Source organism: Odocoileus virginianus, chromosome 18 (assembly GCF_023699985.2).
Source record: "Odocoileus virginianus isolate 20LAN1187 ecotype Illinois chromosome 18, Ovbor_1.2, whole genome shotgun sequence".
Classification (NCBI taxonomy): Eukaryota; Metazoa; Chordata; class Mammalia; order Artiodactyla; family Cervidae; genus Odocoileus; species Odocoileus virginianus.
In genome coordinates this window covers 253,110-278,959 of record NC_069691.1, presented here as the reverse complement: position 1 = coordinate 278,959, position 25,850 = coordinate 253,110, and the positions used below count along the sequence as shown (strand labels likewise).

General features: G+C 44.8%; 2 protein-coding genes across 11 annotated transcripts in view; one reads left to right on the top strand and one right to left on the bottom strand.

Annotated features, from left to right (window-relative positions):
• The window catches only part of HEMGN (hemogen), a 53,132-nt gene extending 50,458 nt beyond the window's left edge, over window positions 1–2,674 (bottom strand). For 3 of the 6 annotated variants that reach the window (XR_011492717.1, XM_070480207.1, XM_070480206.1), the window contains exon 1: window positions 857–2,674. Coding sequence is in view for 2 of the 6 variants with exons in the window: in XM_070480207.1 (XP_070336308.1) it covers window positions 857–1,646 (790 nt within the window). In the remaining 4 variants the exon portion in view is untranslated. The remainder of the gene's footprint in view (window positions 1–856) is intronic. The other 3 variants (XM_070480204.1, XM_070480205.1, XM_020890980.2) reach the window with 1 other exon arrangement.
• Window positions 469–25,200, top strand: ANP32B (acidic nuclear phosphoprotein 32 family member B). Of its 5 annotated transcripts, none has more exons than XM_020890977.2 (7): window positions 469–886; window positions 10,197–10,346; window positions 14,222–14,344; window positions 19,624–19,813; window positions 21,903–22,027; window positions 23,715–23,790; window positions 24,721–25,200. In XM_020890977.2, the coding sequence occupies exons 1-7, from the start codon at window positions 833–835 to the stop codon at window positions 24,786–24,788; spliced, it is 786 nt and encodes a 261-aa protein (XP_020746636.2). In that variant the 5' UTR covers window positions 469–832; the 3' UTR covers window positions 24,789–25,200. The 5 variants fall into 5 exon arrangements, with proteins under 5 accessions (XP_020746636.2, XP_070336312.1, XP_070336311.1 ...); XM_070480211.1 differs by lacking the exon at window positions 469–886 and adding an exon at window positions 2,904–6,131 and having other exon boundaries at window positions 21,906–21,951; window positions 23,723–23,790; XM_070480210.1 differs by lacking the exon at window positions 469–886 and adding an exon at window positions 2,905–6,131 and having other exon boundaries at window positions 21,903–21,951; window positions 23,723–23,790.
• The last annotated feature ends 650 nt before the right edge of the window (window positions 25,201–25,850 follow it).

Here is a 25,850-nt window from a genome sequence, read left to right as displayed (position 1 = left end):
CGCCGACTGGGGTCTTCGCAGCACTTCCAGACCCATCCGCACAAGAGACGCGGGGCTCGGGCTGCTGGCCCCACACGGTGCGGAGGCGCGGAAGGTGAACCCGAAAGCCCTTGTCCCACGCTCTCTACACCTTTCCCGCCTTCGCGGGTGTCGGGCTGGCCTGGTCGAGTCTTCGCGGAAGAACTTGGTCTTAGGGACCCCCGAGGCCGGGCAGTAATTTACTCCCCCCAGCCCTCCCAGCAAACGTCCAAGCGAGGGGGTGGAGACGCGCCTCCGGCCGCGTGGAGGAGGGACCCCACGGTCTCAACTCAGCGGCAGGCGGGGAAGCCCCCAGGCGGGTCTTACATCAGCCACCCCAGTACGATCGGAGGGCGGGAGTAAGTCGCTCCAGTCCCCGGGGCTGCGCCTTTCTCCCCCTCCCACCCCAGCCTCCGCCCCTCCCGCCGCGCCTCTTCCCCGCCCCGTCCTCGGTGCGCCGCGGCTGCCGAGCCGAGCGGCGCCGCGCGGGGCCGAGTCGAGCCGAGGAGCCACCCGCGCCGCGTCGCCGGTTTAAGCGCAGTGCGGGGCCGCGGCCGGGGGCGGCGGTAGTGAGACCAGAGCTGCGCTCCTGCCCCCTTTTCCCTCCATGGTTTCTCTCCGCTCCCGCGAGTAACTTGGCTCCGGGGGCTCCACTCGCCTGCCCGCACGCCGCCCGCCACCCAGGACCGCGCCGTCGGCCTCTGCCTCAAGCAGACCCCTTCCGACGGCCCTCGCTGCGCAGGCTGGGACGCCTCTCCCCCCTCCGCCCCCGCCGCGGAAAGTTAAGTTTGAAGAGGGGGGAAGAGAGAGAAACATGGACATGAAGAGGAGGATCCACCTGGAGCTGAGGAACCGGACCCCGGCAGCTGTAAGCAGACCCCCTTCGGGCGCCCTCTCCCCCCGATGACTTGCATGTAATGGTGGCCACCTGCGGGGCCCGGACCGCGGGTTCGCCGGCCCCGGCGTGGGGAAGAGCGCAGCTCGCGGGCTCGGACGGGGAAGGCGGGCGGGCGCTGAGGGGGGAGCGAGCGCGCGGGGATTAACTCTTTGGAGTCCGCGGGAGCCCGCGGCCGTCCGGGGAAGGCAGTGGGGGTAGGGAAAAGCAAACTTTGAGCTCCTCGCCCGCCGGGGTCCTTTCCCTGAGGAGCGCGTGTGCGTGTGGCCGGCAGCGAGGGAGGGAGGAGGGGATTGTGTAACGCTGGGAGCCATGTTTGCAGCCTCCCGGGATGCGCGGCCGGGCGGAGCTCGGGCCTGCCGAGGAGCCGCGCGGCCAGCCGGAGCCGGGCCCGCTGCGGGCCAGGCTGGGCTCCGCGCGCCCCAGGCCGGCCGGGGTGCGGGGCTCGGGGTGCGGGGGAGGGTCTCCTCAGGCTAGGCCTCGCGGTTGGCGCCGGCCAGACTCGGGCAGGGGCCGAAGGGCAAGAAGGGGGCTCTTCGCCTCTAAGGGGGACGGGAAGCCCCCTCGGGCGCCAGGGGGCTAGAGCGGGCGCGGCTGGGCGCGCGCGGAGCGGGGGAGGGGCGAGTCCGGGCGGCGTAGGTGGCGCAACCGCCGCCCCTCCCCAGGCTAAGTTTGAAAAAAGGACGCGGTTCCCGCCATTTTTCAAGCCTAAAAATAAAACTTTCTCCTCCATTTCTCTCGCTCCCCTTTCTGCCCCGGCCTTCCCCCGTCCCGGCCTCCCAAGGCGGGCGTCGCTCGGCCCGGCCGGCCGTTGTGGCGTAGACGGCTTCGCCCTCCCCCCGCGCCGCGGCGGCGGAGTCCGGGGGCCCCTGCCCGGGAGGCTGGCCCCTCGGTGTGGGCGGGCGGCGGCTCCTCGCGTCAGCCCGGGCGCGCCACAAGCCGACACAGCGCCATGTTGGCTAGCGCTCGTCTCCCTCCGCCGCGTGAGCCAACAGGCTGGCTCGGCCTGCCAGGCCCCGCTCGTCTGTCACGGCGGTGGCTGTGGGCCGCCGCTCCCCGGGCCGAGCCTGCGGCTTGTTTGGCGCCCGCCTCGCCAGGGCTCGGCTCGTTCTGGCGGGAGCTGCGCGCTCCGGCCGCCGCCGACTCATCTCTTGGGCGCACTGCCGTCCCCTCCCCCCTTCTTAAAAGGGCAACGCCAGGCGGCCGCCTCCGCCCGAGTTGGTGTCTAGGGGGTCCGGGCGGGTTTCGGCCCGGCTCGCGGGCCGGGAGGCCTCTGCCCCCGCACGTGCTACAGGCCGTCGACCGAGGCCGGCGCTCGCCTGCCGCGGCGGGTGGGCCTTTAAAGAACCGTCTTTCTTCTTTTCCCCTCGTCCTCCTCGCGACCTAGAGCAGCTTCCTGCGGCCCTCGCTGGGGGGCCGCGCCACTGCCAAACCCCCTCTTCGGGTGAGTGGCGTCCTCTGTCCCTGGGGCAGCCCAAGGGAGGTCCTTCCATCTCCGCCCGGGCTGGCGATGCGCTCGCTTCGTGCGGTCAGGGTTGTGGTAACAAGTTGCCCACTTGTGGAAATTGGTGAGCCCGGCCTTCACTTGTGCGCACGAGGTTTTGAATCCCTGAGGTCCCCACAAATGAAGTGCGGGGTTGTGGCACCTCGTGGCCTCCCCACTCGTCCCTGGAGGGCCTCGAGGGGTGAGCGTCTCGACTCGGTCCTCCGAGTTCTAAGGTTGAGGTTTGACCGCGCTCGTCCCTGCCGTCCATCAGTCAGACATTTTGTTTCGGCCACGTGCTAGTATCCTGAACTGTTAAGCTTCTTCACACCGTAAAACTTGCAGAGTTGTGATCTCATTTTGAGGCGTTGTTAATTTAAGACGTTTGAATTATTCCTGCGTAGTTCCAAGTCAGTAGAATATGAAGGTATTTGATTTAGCCAAATTTTCCAAAAGAAAATACACAAGAATCTTCACAGTGCTTTAAAATGTAACATTTGAATTCTTCGAATGTGCATAGAGCACCGTTGTTCCTTCTGGGAAACACAACTGGCCTGGTTGTATATGGATTTTTTTGTATTTGAAATAACTAATTATTGCTTTTTAAAATACATATACATGTGCACGTGTTAATTTCTCAAGAATCAACTTAAGCTTTGCCCTTTTGCCAAAAGCAGGCTAAAGTCGTGTATCTGTTTAACTTAAAAGGTTAGTTTCTCAGTTGCACTATTCACATATCAGGTACTCAAGCCACAGGTGACTATTGGCTACGTTACTGGACTTCACTCTCCTACTATAATCCACTGGTTTTATTAAATAAATATTTGTGTACCAACAGTATGGCAGGGCCTGGAAAAGCAGTGTGCACAAGGCGGAGAGCAGCCCCTTCCCTCCTGAAGCCTCAGAACCCCGTGGCGCCTGTTGCATTGTGCAAGTTGGAGGCCTTGGGAGAGTGTCGTGGGAGCCACGCAAGATTGTGGGGTTAGAATGGCTCCCATGGGGACTTAAGGGAGCCTGAGTGGGCCTTAGGTTTTTAGGAGAGGAAAGCCTTGACCTTAAACAGAAGGCTTTTTGAGCTGTGGACGAGTGGGGTTGTAGATTTCAAGGAAATTTTAAAAGATTAATTTAAAAATGTTTTGCACAAAAGCATCCTTAAGGTAAGTGAGAAGTTACAAAATGATTCTAAGTCAGCCAGTCATGTGGCTCCATGTATTTGTTTGGGAGCCAGCTGTTGGAGTAGGCTTGACCTCTGGGAAAAGAGGAAGAATCCTACCTCTTGTAAGCCTATTGGTGTAAGACCAGAGGCTCTTAAATGCGCAGCAGTATATTCCTTGGTTGACCTTGATGTCATCGAGTGAGATAAAAGACTGAGGAGGGTAAGTAGAGGTTTGATCTTCAGTGTTTGTGTTTGAAGATCAGATGGGCTTTTTTTTCTGTGAGTATGGCTTGTTTTTATTTTTTTATTTAGAAGTTTGAAGAAGACCCTGGTAACACTTTACCTTCTTGTGTTCTTTAAAATACATAAGACAGACCAAGAGAATGGGTTCCATTTCGCCTGTTACTAACGTGTGCTGTTTACCTGAGGGAGTGGCTCATAAAGAAGTACATAATTGAATTTTTTCTGAGTCCAAAACACCTCTTTATATCAGAAGTTTGTTCTCATAGTGGAAAAATGGCTTAAAATGGCATAAAGTAATCTTCAAAAAGGATAGTGATCACTATTTTAAAATACAGGCAAAGGGTAGGAATTATTTTATTCAAAACATTGGTGTTGTCAGTTGTTTCATTGAGAGCAAATTGTCTAGCAGTAGAACATAGCAGGTGCACCACAGAAGTTGATGGTACTGTCAGATGTGACACGTGCAGTAATGAGATACTGATGCACTCTAGATCTAGATCTGGAATTTAGATATATTCCAGAATTGGAGGGAAAGTGTCTTTATGTGAGACTGTCATTTTCCTATTATGCCAGACATGCCACTGATAGGAGCACCTTGTTAACAATGAATCTAGGGACATCTGCCCTTGATGTTCCAGTCTGTTCAAAGTTAGAAAGTCATGCAGTTACCGTGGTTTGCAGACGGTGCACTGGTGGGAACACTGGTGGCCTGTATGCTAAACTGAGACATTTCATGTTCCACAAATAAGAACACTTTTTCCTTAGTCCCAAGATAGTGACAAAAATTTTTTTAAAATACATCATGTGAGGGGCCTTCCCTGATGGTCCGATGGTTAGTACTCCATGCTTCCAGTGCAGGACGCATGGGTTTGAACCCTGGTCAGGGAATTAAGATCCTGCGTGCCGCACGGCAGTGGGCTTAAAAAAAAAAAAAAAATCTATAACGTGAGAAAGACCTTTCCCCCAGCTTTTGGCATTTATTGTGTCTCGTTATTTTAAACTCAAGGGCTTATTCAAATGTGCTGCATAGCAGCCAGTTGGGTTCTTTTTCTTATATAGAATATATATTTCTTGTGTTCTTTAGTTTACAGCGTCATTGAATGAAAAATTAGATACAGATAAGCTAAAAAAAAATAGATATAGATTTAAAAAACTTTAAAAAAAAAAACCCAGGAGCTCACACACACCCATTCTACCACCAAGATACTCTGGTATAGTCCTCAGGAAAAGTTTTTTCCGAACTTGGATCTTACTATTAATGAATATAATACCTTGTTAAAGTATAGTAAACATCTATCTTGCATTGTTAATGTCTGCATAGATCATAATTTAACCATCCTCATTAGGTGATTAGAAAGTTTTTTGCTGTTTTAATTAGTATTGTAACGAACATTTTGTATTGTGAATCTCTGCCAAATTGCTTTTTAGAATGGTTCTCTCTTTGACCTACACGCCAGTAGGATGAGTGTTTCTTTCCTTCATACAGGCAGTTTTGCCACTCAAACACATTTCAGTACTACTAATGTTCTATTGTCATTTTGCAGACATTCTTTTAAAATAGTAGGGTGGAAGGTCTGAAGTTTGGTTAACTCAGAAGGACGGGAGTTGTCAAGGGTGGCAAGAGTTACTTTCCATGTGTTTGGATTATTTTACTCATTATAATAATCATGTATTTTCTAACTAAAATAATTGATGACAATGATCTTTAATTCTCCATGTTGTCTTTTCCTCCTCTTATAACAGTTGTAACTGATAATTGGGGAAGGTCACCCCAAGAGTAGCTAGGTAGGTCGTTCAGTAAAGAACCTGCCTGTAGTGCTGGAGACGTGGGTTCGATCCCTGGGTTGGGAAGATCCCCTGGAGAAGGAGTCGGCAACCCACTCCAGTATTCTTGCTTGGGAAATCCCGTGGACAGAGGAGCCTGGTGGGTTACAGTCCATGGGCTCCCAAGAGTCAGACACAACTTAATGACTAAACCACCACCAACCAGGGAAGTAGGAAATGAGACCAAGTGGAGAGGATGAAAGGGAAACTCCTTGGTCTCCTCTGTGGCTCCTAGCCCCAATCTCTGTAACTTGGCTACCGTGTATTTCAGAGTTTTCATGGAAAAACTAGAGTATCAGCTTTGCTGATAGCTATAGAAAACTAAAAAGTTGCATAGGAAATAGTTTGGATTTTTGTTTTTAGTTCTTAAGTGTTTACCATAAATTTATGTTTGAGGAAAAAGAACTAATTTAGTTGGAAAATAAGGGATGAGGAAGAGTGAATTTGGCCCCCAAAGTTGTCATGTATCTTCAAGCAGAAGGCCAACTAACTGTGCCTTGGATCAAATAGTGGTAAGTGGTACACACAGAGGTACAAGTGCCTGCCAACATCCCCCCCCCCGGGGAGGGTTTGGGACATAAGGAGGAAAACGAGGGCTGTTTTTCCTGGATTCGAACCTTCCACTTATCAGGAGGCAGTGACAACATAGGTCCCCCATCCTGTCACACTCGGGAAGGACTTCACGGAGAGGGAAAGCCTGGTTAATCTTACATGCTGTTGACATAATGCCTGAGAACAGACACCTTTTCCCCAAAGTCCTGTTTAGGACTTGAGGCTGGCCGGAAGGGTGCTTATGGCAGGCTTTTCAGGCCTGTCATCCTTGGGCACAGCACTGAGGGAGCCTCCTTTGGGCTTTGCAGTAATTTCCACTTCGCTGTCTGCCTGTTTGTGGCTCATCTTCTTGCTGTGACTCTGGACTTGGTTCTGGGGTTGACACATTTCTTTACTGCATCCTCAGCCTTGCTGGAAAAGTTCAGGGACATGACTTCACTGCTGAGCCCTAAGCCCTCCCCTCTGCTCACCCAATAAATTGCTTCCTCCTCCTCATGGAGAAAATTAAAGGTCTCAGGTATGTATGCCCTGGCTTCTCACTCCCCACTTGTAAACTTAGCAGCTCCTTTTCTTATCCTGTCTCTTCTCCATCCTCAGAGTAGAATGACATCCCATTTTTAATACGTATCTTTTGTGATTTGTTGTAGTCAAATGAGTTTGTTTACTGATGATTTACATTTTTATGACTTGTCTGCTTTTTTTGTCAGTATTTCTTTTGGGGTATTTGTTTTTTCCTCAGGGTAAAACCAATATGCTCAAGAAAAAAGTAACTATATGCATATACCTAGAATTTCCATATATCAAGAAAGGTAACAAAAAAATCTTGAGAGAGGTTGATTGTCATTTTAAGATAAAGAACTTGTAACTCAAAAGATTCTGATGTTTGTTTTTTTACCTAGCAATAGATTGTGAGGAGATAATCCTTATTACAAAAGAAATTTCACATAAAAAGATAGCATGGCATTATTTATAATAGGGAAAGTTGGGAAACATGTTCATTAGGGAGTATTGTAATTTATTTTACATCATATCTTTTCATTTCTTTAGACATTAAAAAGTATAGTTGTTAATTAAGTAATACTGTTTCATGTTACTATATTTAAAATATACAAAGACGGAAAAAAATACCAAAATATTAAGTGACAAATAGCAACATGCTTCGCATGTGATTATGCCTATCATCAGAAAGTAGTTTCTTTCTATATCTTTCCTGTTTCATCATTTCCTCAGTCCCTACAATCCTGACACAAGGTCCTATGCCAATTTTTCCATGTTTGACTGTTGTAAATGTTCTTTCTCATATTGGAATATCCAGTTCAGTTGCTTAGTTGTGTCCGACTCTTTGTGATCCCATGAACCTCAGCACGCCAGGCCTCCCTGTCCATCACCAACTCCCGGAATATGGTGGTAACTAAAATAGGCATGACCCTGCCATCGTGATGCTTGATGAAATTTAAAGTCTAGTACTGACTCTTTAAACTTAATTTTTTTTAATAGATCAATAATCTCATTGTAAAAATGTTAGATAAGATTATGGAAAAGTCCCCAGGACAGTCACTTTTACTCCCTGAGAAGAATATAAGAAAGTGAATGTGTGACAGGTTACATAAATGAAAACATTTTCTGTATTCATCCCCCAGTGTCTCCTGGAGATGTCTCTCCTTGATGGACAAATTATCTATAGTTTTTTCAACCCTCCCACTTGCCCCGGTGACTTCTTAGGCCTTCTTTCCTAAGCCTTTCTATGTGTTTGAAACCAATGCTTCACCTTTGGGCACTGCTACTCTGATTCTTCTCAAGCTTCCTTTGCAGGATCCCCAGGGTTCCATCTGTGGTCCTCTTCATAGGAATTCCATCCCCTTCCACTACTCTCTGCTCTGATGACTTCCATACACAGAAGTTAAACCTTGAACTTCAAATTCTCCTGTCCAGCTCCTTGGGGATACTTTCACCTGGACTTCTCATGAGAACCTTAAACTTGATATCCTTTGTGTAGTATTCGTTACATACCTGCTCCCCTCCCCGTGCCCAAAACCGTTCCTTCCTATTTCCATCCAGTTGCATAGTTCCCATTTCTTTTAAACCAGAACCTTAATTCCTCTCCATCTTCTTTCAGACCCAACAATTCAGTTTGCAGATTTGGACCACTTTTAACATCTTTTTTTCCCTACCAGTTTCTCTTTCTTGATTCCTGTTCTGCTGAAGCAAACAGCAGGCTTGTTCTCTTTGACTCTAATTAAAGCGGAATTTTACCAGTTGAGAGAAATGTCCAAGAGGTGATTTCACCTATGGGCTGGGAGGCAAAATGGCCATCTAAATTCCTCCTTATTTGGCTCTTGGCATATTGGTGTCATTCTGTATAGCATTTTTGGAATCTCTGTCAGATATAGTCGTAGAAAAGCCCCAAATCAAATGGAAACATTTAGTTATATTGCAATATACTGCTTAGGTTGGTGGGTAGTTAGAGTTGAATTTTTTTTTTAATGATTTTTTGGTTTTCCTTTTTTTAATGCAAAAGAGACACATGTACTTGTCATTCTCCTACACCTTTTCCCAGAGGTTATTTTCTCAGCTTTCACTGTGTCTAAAGCACTACTTTCTATAACAGTTCTACTTCACCTTGAGGAAACTGAGGCACAGATAGGTTAAGTGACTTGCCTAAGGTCACAGAGGTTGTAAGTGGCAGGGCTAGAAATTGACCCTAAGCATCTGTCTCTGGCGCCCAGCTCTCCTCAGTTTACTTTAAGTTTTCAGATAGGCTAATTTTTATCAGAAGAGGGAAGACTATCCATAAAGAGAAAAGTGGAAGGAAGGGAAGAAAGAAAGAGATGTAATAGGCCTGTGTGCATCCTGAGAGCGAGGCTTCTGAAGAGGAAGTGGAGTAGTAGAGAGTGAGAAGTTGTGGCTGTGTGGGTATCCCCAGCTCTTAAATCTGTCTCCTCCTCTGTAAGTGGGGGCAGCGGGTGTGGTGGTGAAAAGAAGAATGAGTTAATTCTCCATAAATGTTAGCAATTGCTAGAGTAGTATCTTTGGATTTTGTGTGGGAGGATAAAGATACTAACTCCTATTTTCATTTTAGAGCTATCATACATGCTTGATTACACTTTAATGCCATTAAGTGTGTTAGATTTACTGCAAGAATGCCTTTGGCAGTTAAAACTTATTTGCATCCGTGTAAATTTATCAAAACGTGTTTAAAACTAGGAAGTGTCATAGTCAACCACAGAGCAAGAATGGCAGTAGAGATTAGCATGGTAGATATTTACACAGTAGACTTCATTAAGTAATCAGTATTCAGAATCTTCACATGTGATACTCTTGGATGGGTTTGAATTCTGAATTTCAGGACCTCTAAAGGAGATTTTATGGCCTGAAAAAGGAATCTAATATCTAACTGTTCTCTTCCCTAGAAATATCTTTTTTACACATAAAACAAAGTGATCTTGGTTTTGAATTAAGAGCTCTTGGATCTTGGTCTTTTCCTAGTGTCAAGATAATCTTAGTAAGGATTAATAAGACCAGAGGTAGAAATGTTAGTCCAGAAACCCGTAGCCACAGTCTCTTAGTGACCTTGCTGGAAAAGTTAAGTTTTCTTCTTGTGTCCGTCTCCTGGGCCTTGTGGCCTAAAGGAGTTTATGGGTAGGATGGGCCAAGAAGAGAGGCAGGTATCTTCTCCTGCACTTGTGGTTAAAGCGCCTCTTGGAACAGCCTTGGGAAAAGGACTAAGAGCGGGTATTGTTTCTCTTCACTTAACATCTTAAGAGCTGTAGTTTCTGTCTCTGGAAAGTAGAGTTAAAATCTTTATTTGTAACCATGGTCTGACATTTCACCCATGATATCTATTAGAATATCGTTGTTAAAGGCTTAATCATTTTTTCATTTATTTATAACTATGATCTGGGTCTAAGTAGAGGCTGCCCCTATATGTGGGTGATTTGTTGAGTATTTATGGTTGGAGGTTTTGCATTGTTCTTTGTTTTCTGTATGTTTTTGAAAGCTTTTCTTCCCTGCTTTGTCACCCACAGGTTCGAGAACTTGTCCTGGACAATTGCAAATCAAATGATGGGAAAATTGAGGGCCTAACAGCTGAATTTGTGAACTTAGAGTTCCTCAGTTTAATAAATGTAGGCTTGATTTCAGTTTCAAATCTTCCCAAACTACCTAAATTGAAAAAGGTAAGTGCTTTTTCTTTTTAACAATAGAAGAGAACCATTCTGGGGAAGGGAAAAATAAACAGTTCTATCTGTAAGGAAGCATTGAGTGTAACAGAGAGCACATGGCCTTTGTAACTGGGCAGATCTGGAACTCAGCGTTCCATCCAGCTCTATCATTTCCCTGATGGGTGATTCTTTCTCAGGTTATGTAATCTCTCTAAGACTCAGTTTCCTCACCCGTAAACTGGTGATACCATCTGATCTTGCAGAATTGCTATGATGTTTGGAAATAATACATGTTGGATGCTCAATAAATAGTTATGATGAATAATTCAGTACTCAATAATTGTTATGGATTTGTTGCTATAATGTAACTACATTTTGTTCTTAGTATGCTCTGGTTTAGGAACCATGGGTTCCTCCTGCTTTTCATGTTTAATGTTGATTAAGGGAGGATTTAAGTATAGACCTTTCAAATTTGTAGCATATGATATTTCAAATCCATTATGTAATTCTTAATGACTAGGGAGTTTAAAATGTGTTGTGACTGATTGAGAATTCATTTAAACAAAACTGCTGTATTTCCCTTGCCTAGTTAATGGTCCATTGTTAGGGCTTTATTGGTCTAATTATAAACCAATCACTATGCTCTCTTAACACTGCCCACCCCTCACACACACACACACACACACCCTCATCCTTGCCACGCACCAAGAAAAAAAAATTCTCAAGAAAAATGTTTTTTTTGTGTCTTTGCACATTAACCTGTCACAAAGCCTCTGCCAGAACTGAAAGAAACTTATAAGATCTTCTAGCCTTGTTTATAGGCACAGACCCAGCAGTAGACCCAGACAGGTACAGTAATTTGCCTAAAGCCACCCACAGAAGTGGTTTAGTACTAGAGCCAAAACTAGAAGCATATTTCTTATTTGCTGACCCACTACCTTTTTCATTACTTGTGAAAATGTGTGTGGTCTTGGCAGTGTTGCAGAATTCTCCACTGTTTACCTAATCTCTTTATTAGGGAGTTTAAGTTGAAGCTTCATCTAAGAAAGATACACATAGAAAACAAATGAAATTTAGGCAACAGATAGGTAAGCTGTTCCTATATGCTTGCTTGAATCTTGAGAGGGACTTGTTTTTTGGTTAAATACATGAATTAAAATCCAGAAGTGCTGTGTGTTTTAAATGCTCAGGCAGTCCTCTTGAGTTTCAGGGCAACCCTGCTATTAAAAAGAATTCTGTTATATTTAAATTTGTAAATTTTTTTTCTTTTTTCTGATCAGTATCTACTTTAGAGGTTCAAGTGTAATCCATTTTTGTTTATATAGATTATCATGACATTGGAAGCTCTAATAAGCCCATTAGAAATTATGATGGCATTTTAGCCCGTGTCTACGCGGACTTGACACCAGCGGGCTCCTACTGTGTGCTGTGTTCTCTTCCGCTTCCTGAATTACTGTGGTCTCTACTGCCATCCTTACTCAGAAAGTCACGAGAGACAGGTTCTGAAAGAAATGTCACAAGTGTCCTAAGTTACACATTGATTTCATTTCAAAAGAAATATGCCACCAAATGTTTTGGCAGATTGCCTTGTTATCTCTCCTCCCTAAGATACTCGTGTTGAAAGGTTGTGAATATTATATATGTCAACATTCTAACCAACCAAGAGAAATTTTAGGTATTTTACTGGAATACCCATCAGAAGGGGGAAACAAATGTATTGAAATGTGGTATTTTTCTCTTCTGAAATGCTTAAAAACACCTAAACAGACTTCTTGTCTTTAAAACTCTGTCTTTCAGTGAATATTTCAGTTCTTTAGAGTTCTTCTGTTCTGCATCATCTACTTCGTTTCTTTGCACGCCAGACTAAGTTACCTAAGTTTCCTTCTATTCTAGGCACACAGCCTAGGGAGGGGCACACTGAAGCCAGTCTCCCTGGCTGCGAGTCACAGGCTCACCGCTGCAACAGCTCTGTAATCTCGGGCATGTTGTGTAGTCTGCTCTTAGTTCACTTTCCTCATCTGTAAATGGGGGTCATAATTCTACTTACCCATAGGGTGGCTGTGAGATCAAATGAGTTCATGGATTTCTAGTTCTTTGAGCAGTGCCATAAGCACCTGGGTACTTAACACTTAAGTACTATGTAAGAATTAGATACACCCACTCCAGTGTTCTTGCCTGGAGAATCCCAGGGATGGGGTCGCACAGAGTCGGACAGGACTGAAGTGACTTAGCAGCAGTAGCAAGGATTAGATACAGTTACCATTGTTGTTGGCAGTTACAGTAGAATTGAAACCAGCTCTCATCTTAGCGCTCTCATCTGCTAAATGAAGTTTGAATTAGATGCTCTCAACGGTCGTTACTTTTCCAGGCTCCAGTTCCTTTCACTGTACTGTTGCTTGGTGAAGCCTCATTCCCTCATTGGCGTGCCACTTACCACTCAGCTTGACCTGCAGCAAAGAAATTAGAATCCTTGTAAAGGCTCGCGAGAGACCCCCCAGCCCTGAAGCCGGTGCCCCAAACAGCCCCTTTCTTGAAGCCACGGAGCTCCTCTCAGGGCTTGTACCATCCCTGTAGCCTTCGGGGCGGCCTTCCCTGGTGGCTTCCAGGTGTAGGGCCCCGTGGCGAGTCCGCACTGGACGGAAACGAACTGCGTTTCAAGTAGGGATCATGAGTTTTGCTTGACACACAGAATAGCCGCTTAGAATGCGTTTACCTTTCCTGGCACATACAGCATATTGCAACTTCTCAAAGAATTCTTTTTTTTTTTCTTCATTTATTTTTATTAGTTGGAGGCTAATTACTTCACAACATTTCAGTGGGTTTTGTCATACATTGACATGAATCAGCCATGGAGTTACATGTATTCCCCATCCCGATCCCCCCTCCCACCTCCGTCTCCACCTGATTCCTCTGGGTCTTCCCAGTGCACCAGGCCCGAGCACTTGTCTCATGCATCCCACCTGGGCTGGTGATCTGTTTCACTATAGATAATATACATGCTGTTCTTTCGAAACATCCCACCCTCGCCTTCTCCCACAGAGTCCAAAAGTCTGTTCTGTACATCTGTGTCTCTTTTTTCTGTTTTGCATATAGGGTTATCATTACCATCTTTCTAAATTCCATATATATGTGTTAGTATGCTGTAATGTTCTTTATCTTTCTGGCTTATTTCACTCTGTATAATGGGCTCCAGTTTCATCCATCTTATTGGAACTGATTCAAATGAATTCTTTTTAACGGCTGAGTAATATTCCATGGTGTATATGTACCACAGCTTCCTCATCCATTCGTCTGCTGATGGGCATCTAGGTTGCTTCCATGTCCTAACTATTATAAACAGTGCTGCGATGAACATTGGGGTGCACGTGTCTCTTTCAGATCTGGTTTCCTTGGTGTGTATGCCCAGAAGTGGGATTGCCGGGTCATATGGCAGTTCTATTTCCAGTTTTTAAAGAAATCTCCACACCGTTTTCCATAGTGGCTGCACTAGTTTGCATTCCCACCAACAGTGTAAGAGGGTTCCCTTTTCTCCACACCCTCTCCAGCATTTATTGCTTGTAGACTTTTGGATAGTCAAAGAATTCTAATTTGCTTTGACCCACTTTTTAGGTTAGAAAATGTATTCACTGATGTTAGGGCCCAAACTGTTAAAATTAGCAGCTGATTAAGAAAATGCAACCCTCTCATCCTTATATGTCTCTCCTTCCCTGAAGTGTTCCTGGGATCTGTAATTTGGGTTTAATCAAGCAAAATGAACATACATGCCCTAATGAAAAATAGAGGTCATTTGATCTTGGTAAGTGTCTGAGAACTGTATTTGTTGCTTCTAACGCTTTAATGACGCCTGTTTCTCTGTGTGTTTGTGTGCTGTGTGCATTTTCTCTTAACAGCTTGAGCTCAGTGACAATAGAATCTGTGGAGGTCTGGATATGTTAGCAGAAAAACTTCCAAATCTTACACATCTAAACTTAAGTGGAAATAAACTGAAAGATATCAGCACCCTGGAACCTTTGGTAAGTAATTGAGAATTTGGAAACCAGGACTTATTGGTCATTTTCATTTTCATATTTCTTTATTGTGAGGGAAATAACTGGAAATAATGAGAAGGTGGATTTTTAATAATACTTTTTATAGAAGGAGTCCAGAGTAAAAGATCAAAACCTTTAATTACATGTATTCCTGTGACTTTGCTCTCCCTCCCTGTTTATTGTGGCCGCTAACTTCAAAGGGGAATTCTTTTCTTTTTTGTTCTTTTTAAATGTCATATATTGACTATAGCCTTAAACATTTATCTTAAAAAATTTTCCGCAGACTGGCCAGGCTGTTCTGTACGTTTATGGAAAAGGCTGGCTGTACCGGGTGGGCATCTCAAAGGCAGCTCCGGTGAGGCTTAGGTCTTCTGATTCACAATTCTGAGCTCCAGCTGGGTCACTGTTTGCATGGAACCCCCAAATTCTCCTCCTCTTACATGCTGGGATAAACTGTAGAAAGTTCCATTAAGTGCCAGTTGGGTTATAGACTTTGTTGTGTGACCTTGGGCAAGTTGCTTCTTCTCTCTGGGCCTCAGTTTCCTCCCTTATGAAGCAGGAAGGATAGTGATCCCTGCCTTACTTACCTCACTCAGGAGTTCTGAGAATAAAATAAGGTAATGTGCTTACATTGTAAGTTGGGAAGCTGTGCTGATGGGGGTCTAGTTAAGTGGAAGTTGTAGTGACCAGAAAAGAGCTTACGAAGCAACGTTGGGGGCCTGTTGCTCTCCTTTGCCCCATGAATTTTGCCTTTTTTTTTTTCCTTGTTGCAGGTACACTCAGATAGTTGGGCTCCTTCCTTTCTCACTAGTCCTGTTTTCTTCCCAGTTAATGGCGGGTGGGGGATAGCCCCACAGACTCTTTTCTTTTGATGGCACCTGGAAATTCCTGTGATTTCAAGATTATTAACTGACTTTTCCCCCCTAAACACGACATTCTATTCACAGACGTACAATTCTATTTTAATAAGGCTGATGAAACTCAAACCTGTTTCATACCACCCAAAGAAGCCTGTGGAGGCTTTCTTTTTTTCTGTTTTACATAAAGTCAGTATTTCCATGGGACTTAACTTGCGGACAGTAATTGGGAGAGGGGCTGGTCAGGAGATAAGAGCTGTCTTTCAGGATCCAGCAGAGCAGAAGTCAAGAGGAAAAGGCATCCTTCTGCTGCCTCTCACCTTTTCTGACTTCACAGTATGTTAAAATATTTGAGCTTCTTATCATTTGCATAACGTATTGATATTTCAAGGGAGATAAGAGTTAAATTATGACTTCCTTCAATGAAGACTTCCTGCGGGAACGAATGAGTTTTTTTCTCTCCTAATCAGTAATCGAGGCTGCACTCCACTGTAAATTTAATCACTGTTCACCGAGAGCCTTTGTTCTTATGTTCCATTAAGTGGACGCATTCAGCTTAGTTCTCATAAATGTTGGGGGCCTGTTGCTCACCTTTGCTCCGTTTTTTGCCCCTTTTTTCTGTTAGGTACACTCAGACACCCGGGCTTCCTCCTTTTTCATATTAGGTACACTCAGACACCCAGGCTTCCTCCTGTTTCACTGTTGTTTTCCTCCAAGTCAATTCCCATTTCTTGTGTATAAGCAGACTTTTATTACAGTTTTCCTTATTCAGAGATGTTAACATTTGCCCATTGTATCCTCATGTAATGCAGAGAAGAGAGAATGTCATTTTAGAAATGAGGAGACTGAGTTTAATTACACAGTAGCTGTGGAATAAATGGTGAGCAGGAATTCAAGTCCAAGGCCATTCTTTCCACTGCCCTTGGAACCTGTTCTTCTCTTTTTAACCTATAAATTTACTCCATACCCCAATAGACCTAAACAGGGAGTTCCAGTAGTAAATTAAGCGCTGATGGTCTCCCTTCAGTCCCATGGGCTATACTAAACCTTTGTTGTGTGTTTAATGACAGCCCTGTCAGTTCACAGTAAGTGTAAGCACAGGAACTCCTCTCTAGAACCGAGTACCGGGCCATGCCTTGCCACGCGAGATCACTGGCCATTGCCTAATTCTCATGGCAACCTCAGTCATCTTTGATGTTTCATCAGAAGCTTGTATCAGTGTCCTAGCATTCAGAGGCAGAGCAGAAGCAAACATTGTGTAGGAGTTGTTTGCATGAGTGCTCCCGACCTGATAAGTGATTTATATAGTAGGACCCTTTGGCAATGAAAGTCGTAATCCCCTGAAACGGTGAAGTATGAGAAATAATCATTATGTAATATTTACCATTTCTGGAGGATCTACTGTGTGCCATACACGGTAGTGGATGCTTTCTGTATGTTATCCATTAATAATCCTCAACATTTCCACAAAATGGATAGAAATAACATGGCCCTCATTTTACACATGAGGAAGCTGAGGCTTAGGAGAGGCTGAATCCCTTGTCCAGAGTCACACACTTGGCCTGCCAGTGACAAAGCCATGGCACCGCGCGCCCAGGACTGTCTGGGGAAGGCAGAGCTCCTGCTCGTCTCCTCAACTTGCCGTCCAGTTCCTGGGGGTGCCAGGTGGGTCTCCTGAAGCTATAACTTCAGGATAAATAATATTGTAGGAGAAGGTGAAGGGGGGAAGTGTTGGGTCCATTTTAACTTCTCAAAGTATTCTTCAGTGGGGAAAACACCATCTCATCCTCATCAACCACATGCATTTTGAACACCGTCTACGTTGAGCCCAGTTCTTACAGTCAATGCAATGATTGTGAATGCCTCTGCTTACTACAGGGACATTAATCGAGAGACAAAGAAGGCATCAATTCAAACTTCCTTGGACACCTTTTTTAAGAGACCTGGGCCATCCAAACCATCCCCCAAAGCCCTTCTAAATTCTAAGAAGGCAAGCAAAATTATTGTTAATAAAATGTTTACTGTTTATTATGGCTAGCCTATTAGTTTTAGGCCAAATTTCTGAAATGGTAGAGTTGTGATTTTTTTTTTTTAAGCAGTATTTACATATTACATTGGGATCCTGAATAATCTGTGTGTAGTGTATTTGGGGTCTTAAAGCACAATTTTAGAGCTGTAAACAGTTCTAGAGTACTCCAGTTATTTGGGGTTTTGTTGTTTATTTGCTTTCACTTCATTTTCTAGCATACTGTTCAGCACGTCTGAGTTATTCATAATGGTTCCGTTCTGAAGAAGTAGCAAAAAATGTTATAGATTCAGAGTTTCAGAAACTGGGAAGCCTTGGAGGCCCTGTGTACTAGGCTAGTCAAAGGAGTTAGAAAACGGGCTTGGGGCACTGTTGAACATTAAAGACCAGGAGTTGTATGTATTTTTGCACATCCATTCCTAGGAAATAACGTTGGCCAATAAATGGCTCGTTCCTTTGAGCGAAGAATTTTATACTGAGCCTCTGTGGGAAAGCTACCAGATTTACTCATGGTTCTAGCTTAAGTGGTATGGTGTCAACATACTTGGGAAGAGAAAAGCTTCCCCAGTTACCTGCTGTGGTATTTCAGCGTTTTTCTTCTCTTGGGCAAGAAGTCATGCCTGGACATCTGGGGGTCAGGCTGTCCAGTAGGGAGCCTATTCTGAAAGCTACATGACACAAAAATCGTTCTCCCTACAATCAGGACTGGGGACAGCTTTCTTAAGACTTTAAGTACTAACTTAATAAGCACATTATTGGATCCACAAACTCTTGGATAACTGCACATTGGTGTTTTGAGGAATACATTTGCCTGTTGCTATAACCCTGTTCCGTGTTCCCTGCCTGGCTTTATGTTCCCAGGGGCTGTTCAGTGAGAATAGAGCCAGGGTGGGAACCTTTTTGATGAGGAATATGAAGGGTGGTGAGTGCGGGGGTCGGCAGCCCTTGCCTCTGCAGGACCAGGTGGTAGACCTAGGCTTTGTAGGCCATGCAGTGTCGCAGCTTCTCCACTTTGCCATTGGAGCAGAAGAGAAGCCATACATGATCATAAACAAGTGAGCTTGGCTGTGTTCAGGTAAAACTTCGTAACTCCCAACAATTACACAGGTTCTTCAAGTTTTGAAGACAGAGTTTTGTTTTGTCTCTGTGTCTTCCAGGTGCTTGTGAAAGTTGAAGGAGATCTCTCAAGAAAGCATCAGTCTTTAAACAGCATTTATTTTTTGTAATTTACTTCATAAAGAGATCCTCTTAGTAATATTTAGAGAATGCCAAACTTTTTGTATTGACTCAGAACCATTAAAGAGTTAAGTTTAGGAATCCATATATCCGTGTTCCCCACCCCCACTCCCTACTGTAAAAGGCTCCGAGCCACATAGTAGCTCACAGTTTGTGTTTGCCCTTTATCGGTTTGCCCCCTCTTCTCCCTGTGAGGGTCTGTTGTCACTTACTGTTGCTCTCTGCTTGCTTGTCTGTAATACTGCCTCTGCCCTCCCAATCTCTTAATTCACCCTTAATCAAAACTTAAGAGACCTGGTATTGAAATACTAGTACACTGAGGTAATACCAAATGATCTGAGTAGAATACACATATACTTTCCTATCAGTTTGGCTGCTCAGAAAACTTCCTGGGCCAAGTTTTTAGATCTTAACTATTGTAGATAATGAAACAGGTTTCAAACAAATGAGTTATTGCAACAAAACTTCAAGGTATGGTAAAATCAGAAGATTTTTGTATCAGGAAGGTCTGGTAATAGTATCAGTCTTTGCCCCCAAAACTAAAAAAGAAGAAAAGAGTGAAAGTTTCTCTACTCCCAAAGTTTCAACTCTCGAGTTCCCCTTGTTTTCCGCCAGCTTGCATCGACTCCTGTCTTCCCAGAAAACACATCCCCACACCTTGTGCTTCACTTTGCTCCGTTCTCGAGTGTTTGGCATCTGTGTCCCCAAGTAGAAATGCCAAGGACCTTGATGCTGACTGAATTGGTGTGACTGAAAAAAATGTTTCCCCTGTTTTTCTACCCCAAAAGCACTGATTGCTTGATAACCCAGCATGGTCTTATTGGTCATTTGATTACTCAAGTCTCTGATCTGTCTCATACTGTAAAAAGATCCACCTTTAATATTTAAAATTCATATTTCTTAAGATTATTCATTCGTAGTGCCAGAAGGAAACAGTTCTCTGAGAGGATAGTGGTAGAAGGGAACACTAGTAAGAATCTAGTGACCAGTCATAAAGGTTGTGATGGACTTGAGATGTTTTCCTGTGTACAAGGCTGAATAGGCTTATTGAATTCAGAGCCTAGAATTTTACCTCTTTAGGAGATGGGTTTTGCTGCTTATGTTCCTTTGGTTTAGGAGGTGTGTTTCTTGATCCTTTCCTTCAGAAAAAGGTGGAATGTCTGAGGAGCCTGGACCTGTTTAACTGTGAGGTCACTAACCTCAATGACTACCGAGAGAGTGTCTTCAGGCTCCTGCCCCAGCTGACCTATCTGGACGGCTATGACCGAGAGGATCGTGAAGCCCCAGATTCAGATGCCGAGGTGGATGGTGTGGATGAAGACGAGGATGATGAGGGTGAGTGGGCACTGAACGCTCTTGCTATCAAGAAAAATAATTTATATCCATGCACATAGGCCTTCTGTTAAATTTGGAGTTCTTAGGACATTGAATCTGCCTGCAACGCAGGAGATCCAGGTTTGATCCCTGGGTCAGGCAGATCCCCTGGAGAAGGAAATGGCAACCCACTCCAGTATTCTTGCCTGGAGAATCCCATGGACAGAGGAGCCTGGCGGGCTACAGTCCATGGTATTGCAAGAGTCGGACATGACTTAGTGACCAAACCACCAGGACTTTGAAGTCTTCAAATGATTCAAAATAGACAGTGGTTTGTTGGCTAATTAGCTTTGAATCTGGAGCCGAGAGATCGTAAACTGTGCTCCAGCCCACTGAAGTGGTTTACGGTTTACTAACAGGACCATTGCCTCGAGTCTCGTGCCTTTCTCCCAGCAGTTCCCCTTTCCTGACTGCTGCCTGTTTATCCTTGCCGACTCACCTTTGTCAGCACTTCGGGCAGCGTGTTGTGGTGCCGGAGTTCCTGTGTGCCTGAGCATTCCCTCGCTTACCTTCCTCACGGCCCTTGTTACTCTGCCAGTCTTGTCTCTTCTGACTTTGCTGTGGTTACCTTCTTAGCTCTTCATTCACAGGCCCTTGCTCTTGGTGGGTACTTGGGCCATGGTTTTTATATTCAAATATAAATGTCTTTCCTACTTTCAACAGATGGCTAGAGTTTTAAAAGTTAGTGATTTGAAAGCACTGTATGTTGACTTCCATCTTCTCTTTAATAAGGGAAATAATCTCTGTCTGTAACATGGAATTAGAATGTAGTTTTACCTCTGACATCTGATCAGGTTTTCACCCTGTTTCCTCCAGGAGCCTTAATACCTTTTCCACCCAGACTGACCCTCCCGCTCGGCCTGTGCTCTCCCTGCACAGGGCCGCACTCAGCGAGAGTCGCTCTCAGGCTGGAAGGTCTCTCACCTGAGAGGCTCAGAGGAGCAGAGCTCGTATCTCTTTAAAGATAGACGTTTGTAAGGCAGACATAACCAGGAACAGTGAAGAACGCCATGTTGCAATCAGTGGCATAGTACTCTGGAGACATTTCACAGTTTTGTTTTGCAGCAGATTTGAGACAAGGCAAAAAGACATGGGATGTTAGAGGTAAAGTGAATAGGACACCGGATAGGATGCTTCGTCTTGTTCCAGATGTTCATGTCACTTAGCCCCTTCACTGCTGGTTCCCCGCCTCTCTCACACATCCGTCTGGCTGGCTGGCTAAGTTCACCGTAAGTGGGTGGAGAAGCACTCGTGTGCAGGCACCTGCAGAGGAAACCCCGTGAAGAGTGAAAGGCAGTTGAGAGCAGGACCAGTCAGGCGGGCATCTGGGTCTCCTGCACGCCAGGCTGCAGAAAATGGTTTCAGGGAAAAACAAACATGCTTCCTGTCCCCTTGTTTACTAAGAAGAGAAATGTTAAGTGATCAAACTAAATAAATACTTGTAAGTGAGCAAAGTCTGTGGTGACGGAGAAGGACCCCGGTGCGTGTGTGAGAGCGTATAGCTGAGGCTGCGGGTCTGGCCTGAGGAAGTGATGTCTGACTGAGACCTGAGGGCTGAGCCGGGGTTAGTCATACAGGAAGGAGAGGGAGGGGGCAGGAGGCACAGTGAGCCCCAGGACCTGGAGAGGTGAGAGCGGCTTGACTAGGGGCCTGCGCCAAATGCAGTAAAGATACAGGACACGGGCGCCTGGCCGCCACCGCTGTCCCCGTCATGGAGTTGTTGCCGGTGTTCCCCAGGTTCCTGATTGGCACAGCTGGTTTGTGGTGGAACGGGTTAACGCCAGAGGAGGAGGTTGGTGGGGGGATTTTGGTTGTTTGGGAGTTCATTTCATCAGTAAGTATTATAATGTACATAGGACTCCTGGCCTCTGGATTTTATGGATCTTAGGTCAGAAGACCTGAGCCTCAGCAGCTTCTGAGGAAGGAGGTGACTGTGGTTCATGGTTTTCCCTGATATTGGTGTGGCCCAGCATTTGTCCGTGGGCCAACCCAAAGCTCTCTGCCACCTCAGTAGGCATTCCTTGATGTGTTCCTTTTGGACTGTTTTCAGAAGGAGAAGATGAGGATAAGGAGGAGGATGAAGACGGCGAGGAAGAAGAGTTTGATGATGAAGAGGATGACGATGAAGATGAAGATGTAGAAGGGGAGGAGGATGAAGATGAAGTCAGTGGGGAGGTCAGTGCACCTCCTGCTGCCCTGCTTCCCTCTTGTAGTTAAAGTGTGGATTGTTTAAAAAAGAAAACTCTTCTGAAGAAATTATTATACTTGTAAATAGACTAATAGTGGTTTGACTAATTTAGCTTTTGTCCCCCTTTTATTAAATATTAATACTAGATGGAATACTTACTGAACCGCTAAACTAGACCGTGCTTGGCTATGCAGAGTAAGTCTTGACCCTTTAACTTTGGGAGGCAGTAACAAGTTGAGGATTCATTCAGTAGGGTGAGAAAGCTGGAAACATCGAGAACTGATGAGATGTCCTTCCTTTTGTTGTATTGAAAAGAAAGGTATCTTTACCAAGTCTAAGCTTCTTGTATATACAGCTTAAAGAAATAAGTACATTATGTACCTTCTGTGATAAAGAGTTAAGGGTGCAAAGTTGAATAAAAATGTGGTCATACTCTGAAGGAGCTTGCAAGGGGTCTAACTTATGGGACGTGTAGTAATAACAGAGTCTCTGAGGAGCTGACGAAGAAGCCGTAGCTATCCTTCTAACCATGGAAGGATAAGAAAGGAGTGGCTTTAATCCTGATGCGGATTGGTAAAAACAGGCCAAGAAAGTTCAGTTCAGTCGCTCAGTCATATCTGACCCTCTGCAACCCCATGAGCCACAGCAGGCCAGACCTCCCTGTCCATCACCAACTCCCGGAGTTTACTCAAACTCATGTCCATTGAGTCGGTGATGCCATCCAGCCATCTCATCCTCTGTCATCCCCTTCTCCTCCTGCCCCCAGTCCCTCCCAGCATCAGGGTCTTTTCCAGTGAGTCAGCTCTTCACATCAGGTGGCCAAAGTATTGGAGTTTCAGCTTCAGCATCAGTCCTTCCAATGAACACCCAGGACTGATCTCCTTTACGATGGACTGATTGGCTCTCCTTGCAGTCCAAGGGACTCTCAAGAGTCTTCTTCAACACCACAGGCCAAGAAAATTAGATATCATTAAAAAAATGTTCTTTTATAGTACAGATATAAGACTGAGCATTTGTATAATCTTGTAGATAGCTAATGAAATTAAGTTTCTGAAAGAAGCATTTTATTTATTTAAAAAAGGGGGGGGTGGATATAGAAATATTTGTCCAGGGACGTCCCTGGTGGTCCAGTGGTTAAGAATCCCCCTGCCAGTGCAGAGAACGTGGGTTGAGCCCCTGGTCTGGGAAGATCCCACGTTCCTGGGAGCAGCTAAGCCTCTGCGCCATAGCTGCTGAAGCCCACATGCTCCGGAGCTCCCGCCCCACAGCCAGAGAAGCCACTGGATGAGAAACCTGGCGCGCTGCAGCCGGGGAAAGCCTGCCTGCAGCGGTGAGGGCCCAGCAGAGCCGAGAAGTAATTAAGAAATCTTTGTCCAAACCTGCTTTGAAGTTGAAGGCTTTAAAATTAATTCTGGAGTTATCCATTGTAAGTTGTATACTAATGAAAAACGCCTGGCAAATAAAGTGCTTCTGAAAAGCAGTTTTTAAAGAAAATTTTTAGTTAAGCCCATTAAAGAAAAACCAGCAGCTCTCAGTATCTTAAATAAATAAAAGTAACGTTACAGTTTTCTCCTTGAATGAACTGTTAAGTTTATTGACAATTCTTATTTTTCTTTAATTCTGCCCAGCTGAGAAGTACAATCTAATAATGGTATGCTGTTTACCATTCTTTAGGAAGAAGAATTTGGACAAGATGGAGAAGTTGATGAAGATGATGAGGATGAGGATGAAGATGAAGATGAAGATGAAGGTGGGTTAAGGCATGCACTTTGGTCCCCCTCAGTTCATTAATACAGAATTGGAAATCATGGAGAAGAAAATAAAATACCTTTGGCCCTGGTGGTCTTCAGAGGCACTGATAAAGGCCTGTGAGTGTGTGTGTACTGGCTCACCCTCCTGCTCCACAGCAGGTAGTGATGCCTGTGTGAGGGAAGGAGGCCCTGGCCTCAGGCCCCGCATGCTGTGTTTTTAGACCCCGTCATTTGTGTCACTGTTAGGCAGGAGATTCCTGTGTTCAGAATTTATTCATTAAAAAATATTTTTTTAATTGGAGTGTAATCTTTGCAGGATAGATAAATGGCACTGTTCCAGTTCTCCTTTCCCTGCCACAATTAAACCAAAGAAACACTTGTTTATTAAAAAGTAGATTTTAGCACTGGTGTAAGTTTCAGAGCACTGAATTGTTTGCTGTGCTTTCTGTGAGTTTATACTTCCCAGCAGCATCTTTGCTCTGTGCCCGTCTCAGAACTAAATTACTTTGGATACAGCAGTGATCAGGGCCTGGTCTCTGCCTTCAGGGGGATTTTTAAAACAGCGTTTAGTGCAGATTTAGTTAACTTCATAAAAGTAATCATGAGTTTAGTAGTTGAAAAGACAGAACGATGTGAAAGTCTCTGGGTCTCAAATACCTAGAGTCTAAGAAATCTCTTAAAAGTTAATGTGGACTGCAGTTTGAGTCCTGCCGTTTTCTAGGCTGAGTACTTTGCACTGGTTCACCTGATCCTCAGAATGACCCTGTGGAGGCAATGCCATTGTCCCTATTTCACTAGTGAGAAAATAGGCTGAAGGCGCTCACCTCCTAACCGTGAAATGCATTCTTGTTACTTCCAATTGCAGCAGTTAGGGAAAGTACATATATGCCTTTCCAGTTGTCTCAAAGTGAATTTTTGTTCTCATACAGAAGAGGAAGAAAGCGGGAAAGGTGAAAAGAGGAAGAGAGAAACAGATGATGAAGGAGAAGATGATTAATAAGACCCCAGTAACCTGCAAAAAAAAGAACTGTTGAGTATTGGTTGGACTGCTGACATGGATTTGGTAGCTGTTTTTTTTTTTTTTTTTTTTTTTTAAAGAAAAAAAAAAAAAGGTAGCTGTGATACAAACCCCAGGACACCCACCCACCCAAAGAGCCAAAGAATAGTTCCTGTGACATTCCACCTTCCTCCATTTAGTCCCTCTTGGAAATCCACCACCAAGCTTGGGGACTTCACCCCAACAAAATTGTAAGCGTTGTTAGGTTTTTGTGTAAGACTTGCTGTAGTGTGGATAGCTGTGATTGGTGAGTCAACTGTCCGTGGCTGCCAGTCACACCAAGATTGTAACAGCATTTTTACTTTCTGTACAACAAAGAAGCTTTGTAAATAAAATCTTAACATTTTGGGTCTGTTTTTTTCATGCTTTTCTTTTCAAAGACTTTTTTTTTTACATTAGGACATTGTGACAACTGGCAAAAAAATATTTTTAAGAATTTAAGTGAAATAAACACATTCCTCTTTGATAAAGCCTAGTTGTATGCTTACATTTGTAAATTAAGACTTTGTAAGCCTGTGTTAAAACACACTAAAGAACTGGTTTCTTTGGTGTTTTTTTTATTACTGGTTGTTGAGAAATACACAAGTGTGTAGGATCTTTGAGCATTTAAACCTAATCCTCATTCTTGACGACTATGGAAGTAAATGATGTACACTTTTGAAAAATGATGTTTGAAATTCAGTGCTGTGGAACCCCGGAAAGGCAGTGAAAAATGTTAGGTCCAAATAATAGATGGATTAAGGAAAGGTGGGTCACATGACAGAGAAGAGTCCGGGAGATCTGGGTAGTTCTGGCTCAGCTGCTGTTTCCTGTGTGACCTTGGGTTGCCCTCTGGATTACCTCCCAGTCTAGAAAATCGAGGGGGTGCCACCAAATGGCTTCTGACAGTCTTTTGCAGCACTGATGGTCTCTGACCCTCACTGACAGGAAGGTCTGAAGGAAAAAATGAGCTTTGTGCTAAGGCTGAAACATGTAGGGATTGACTGACAGGTGGAGAGAGTA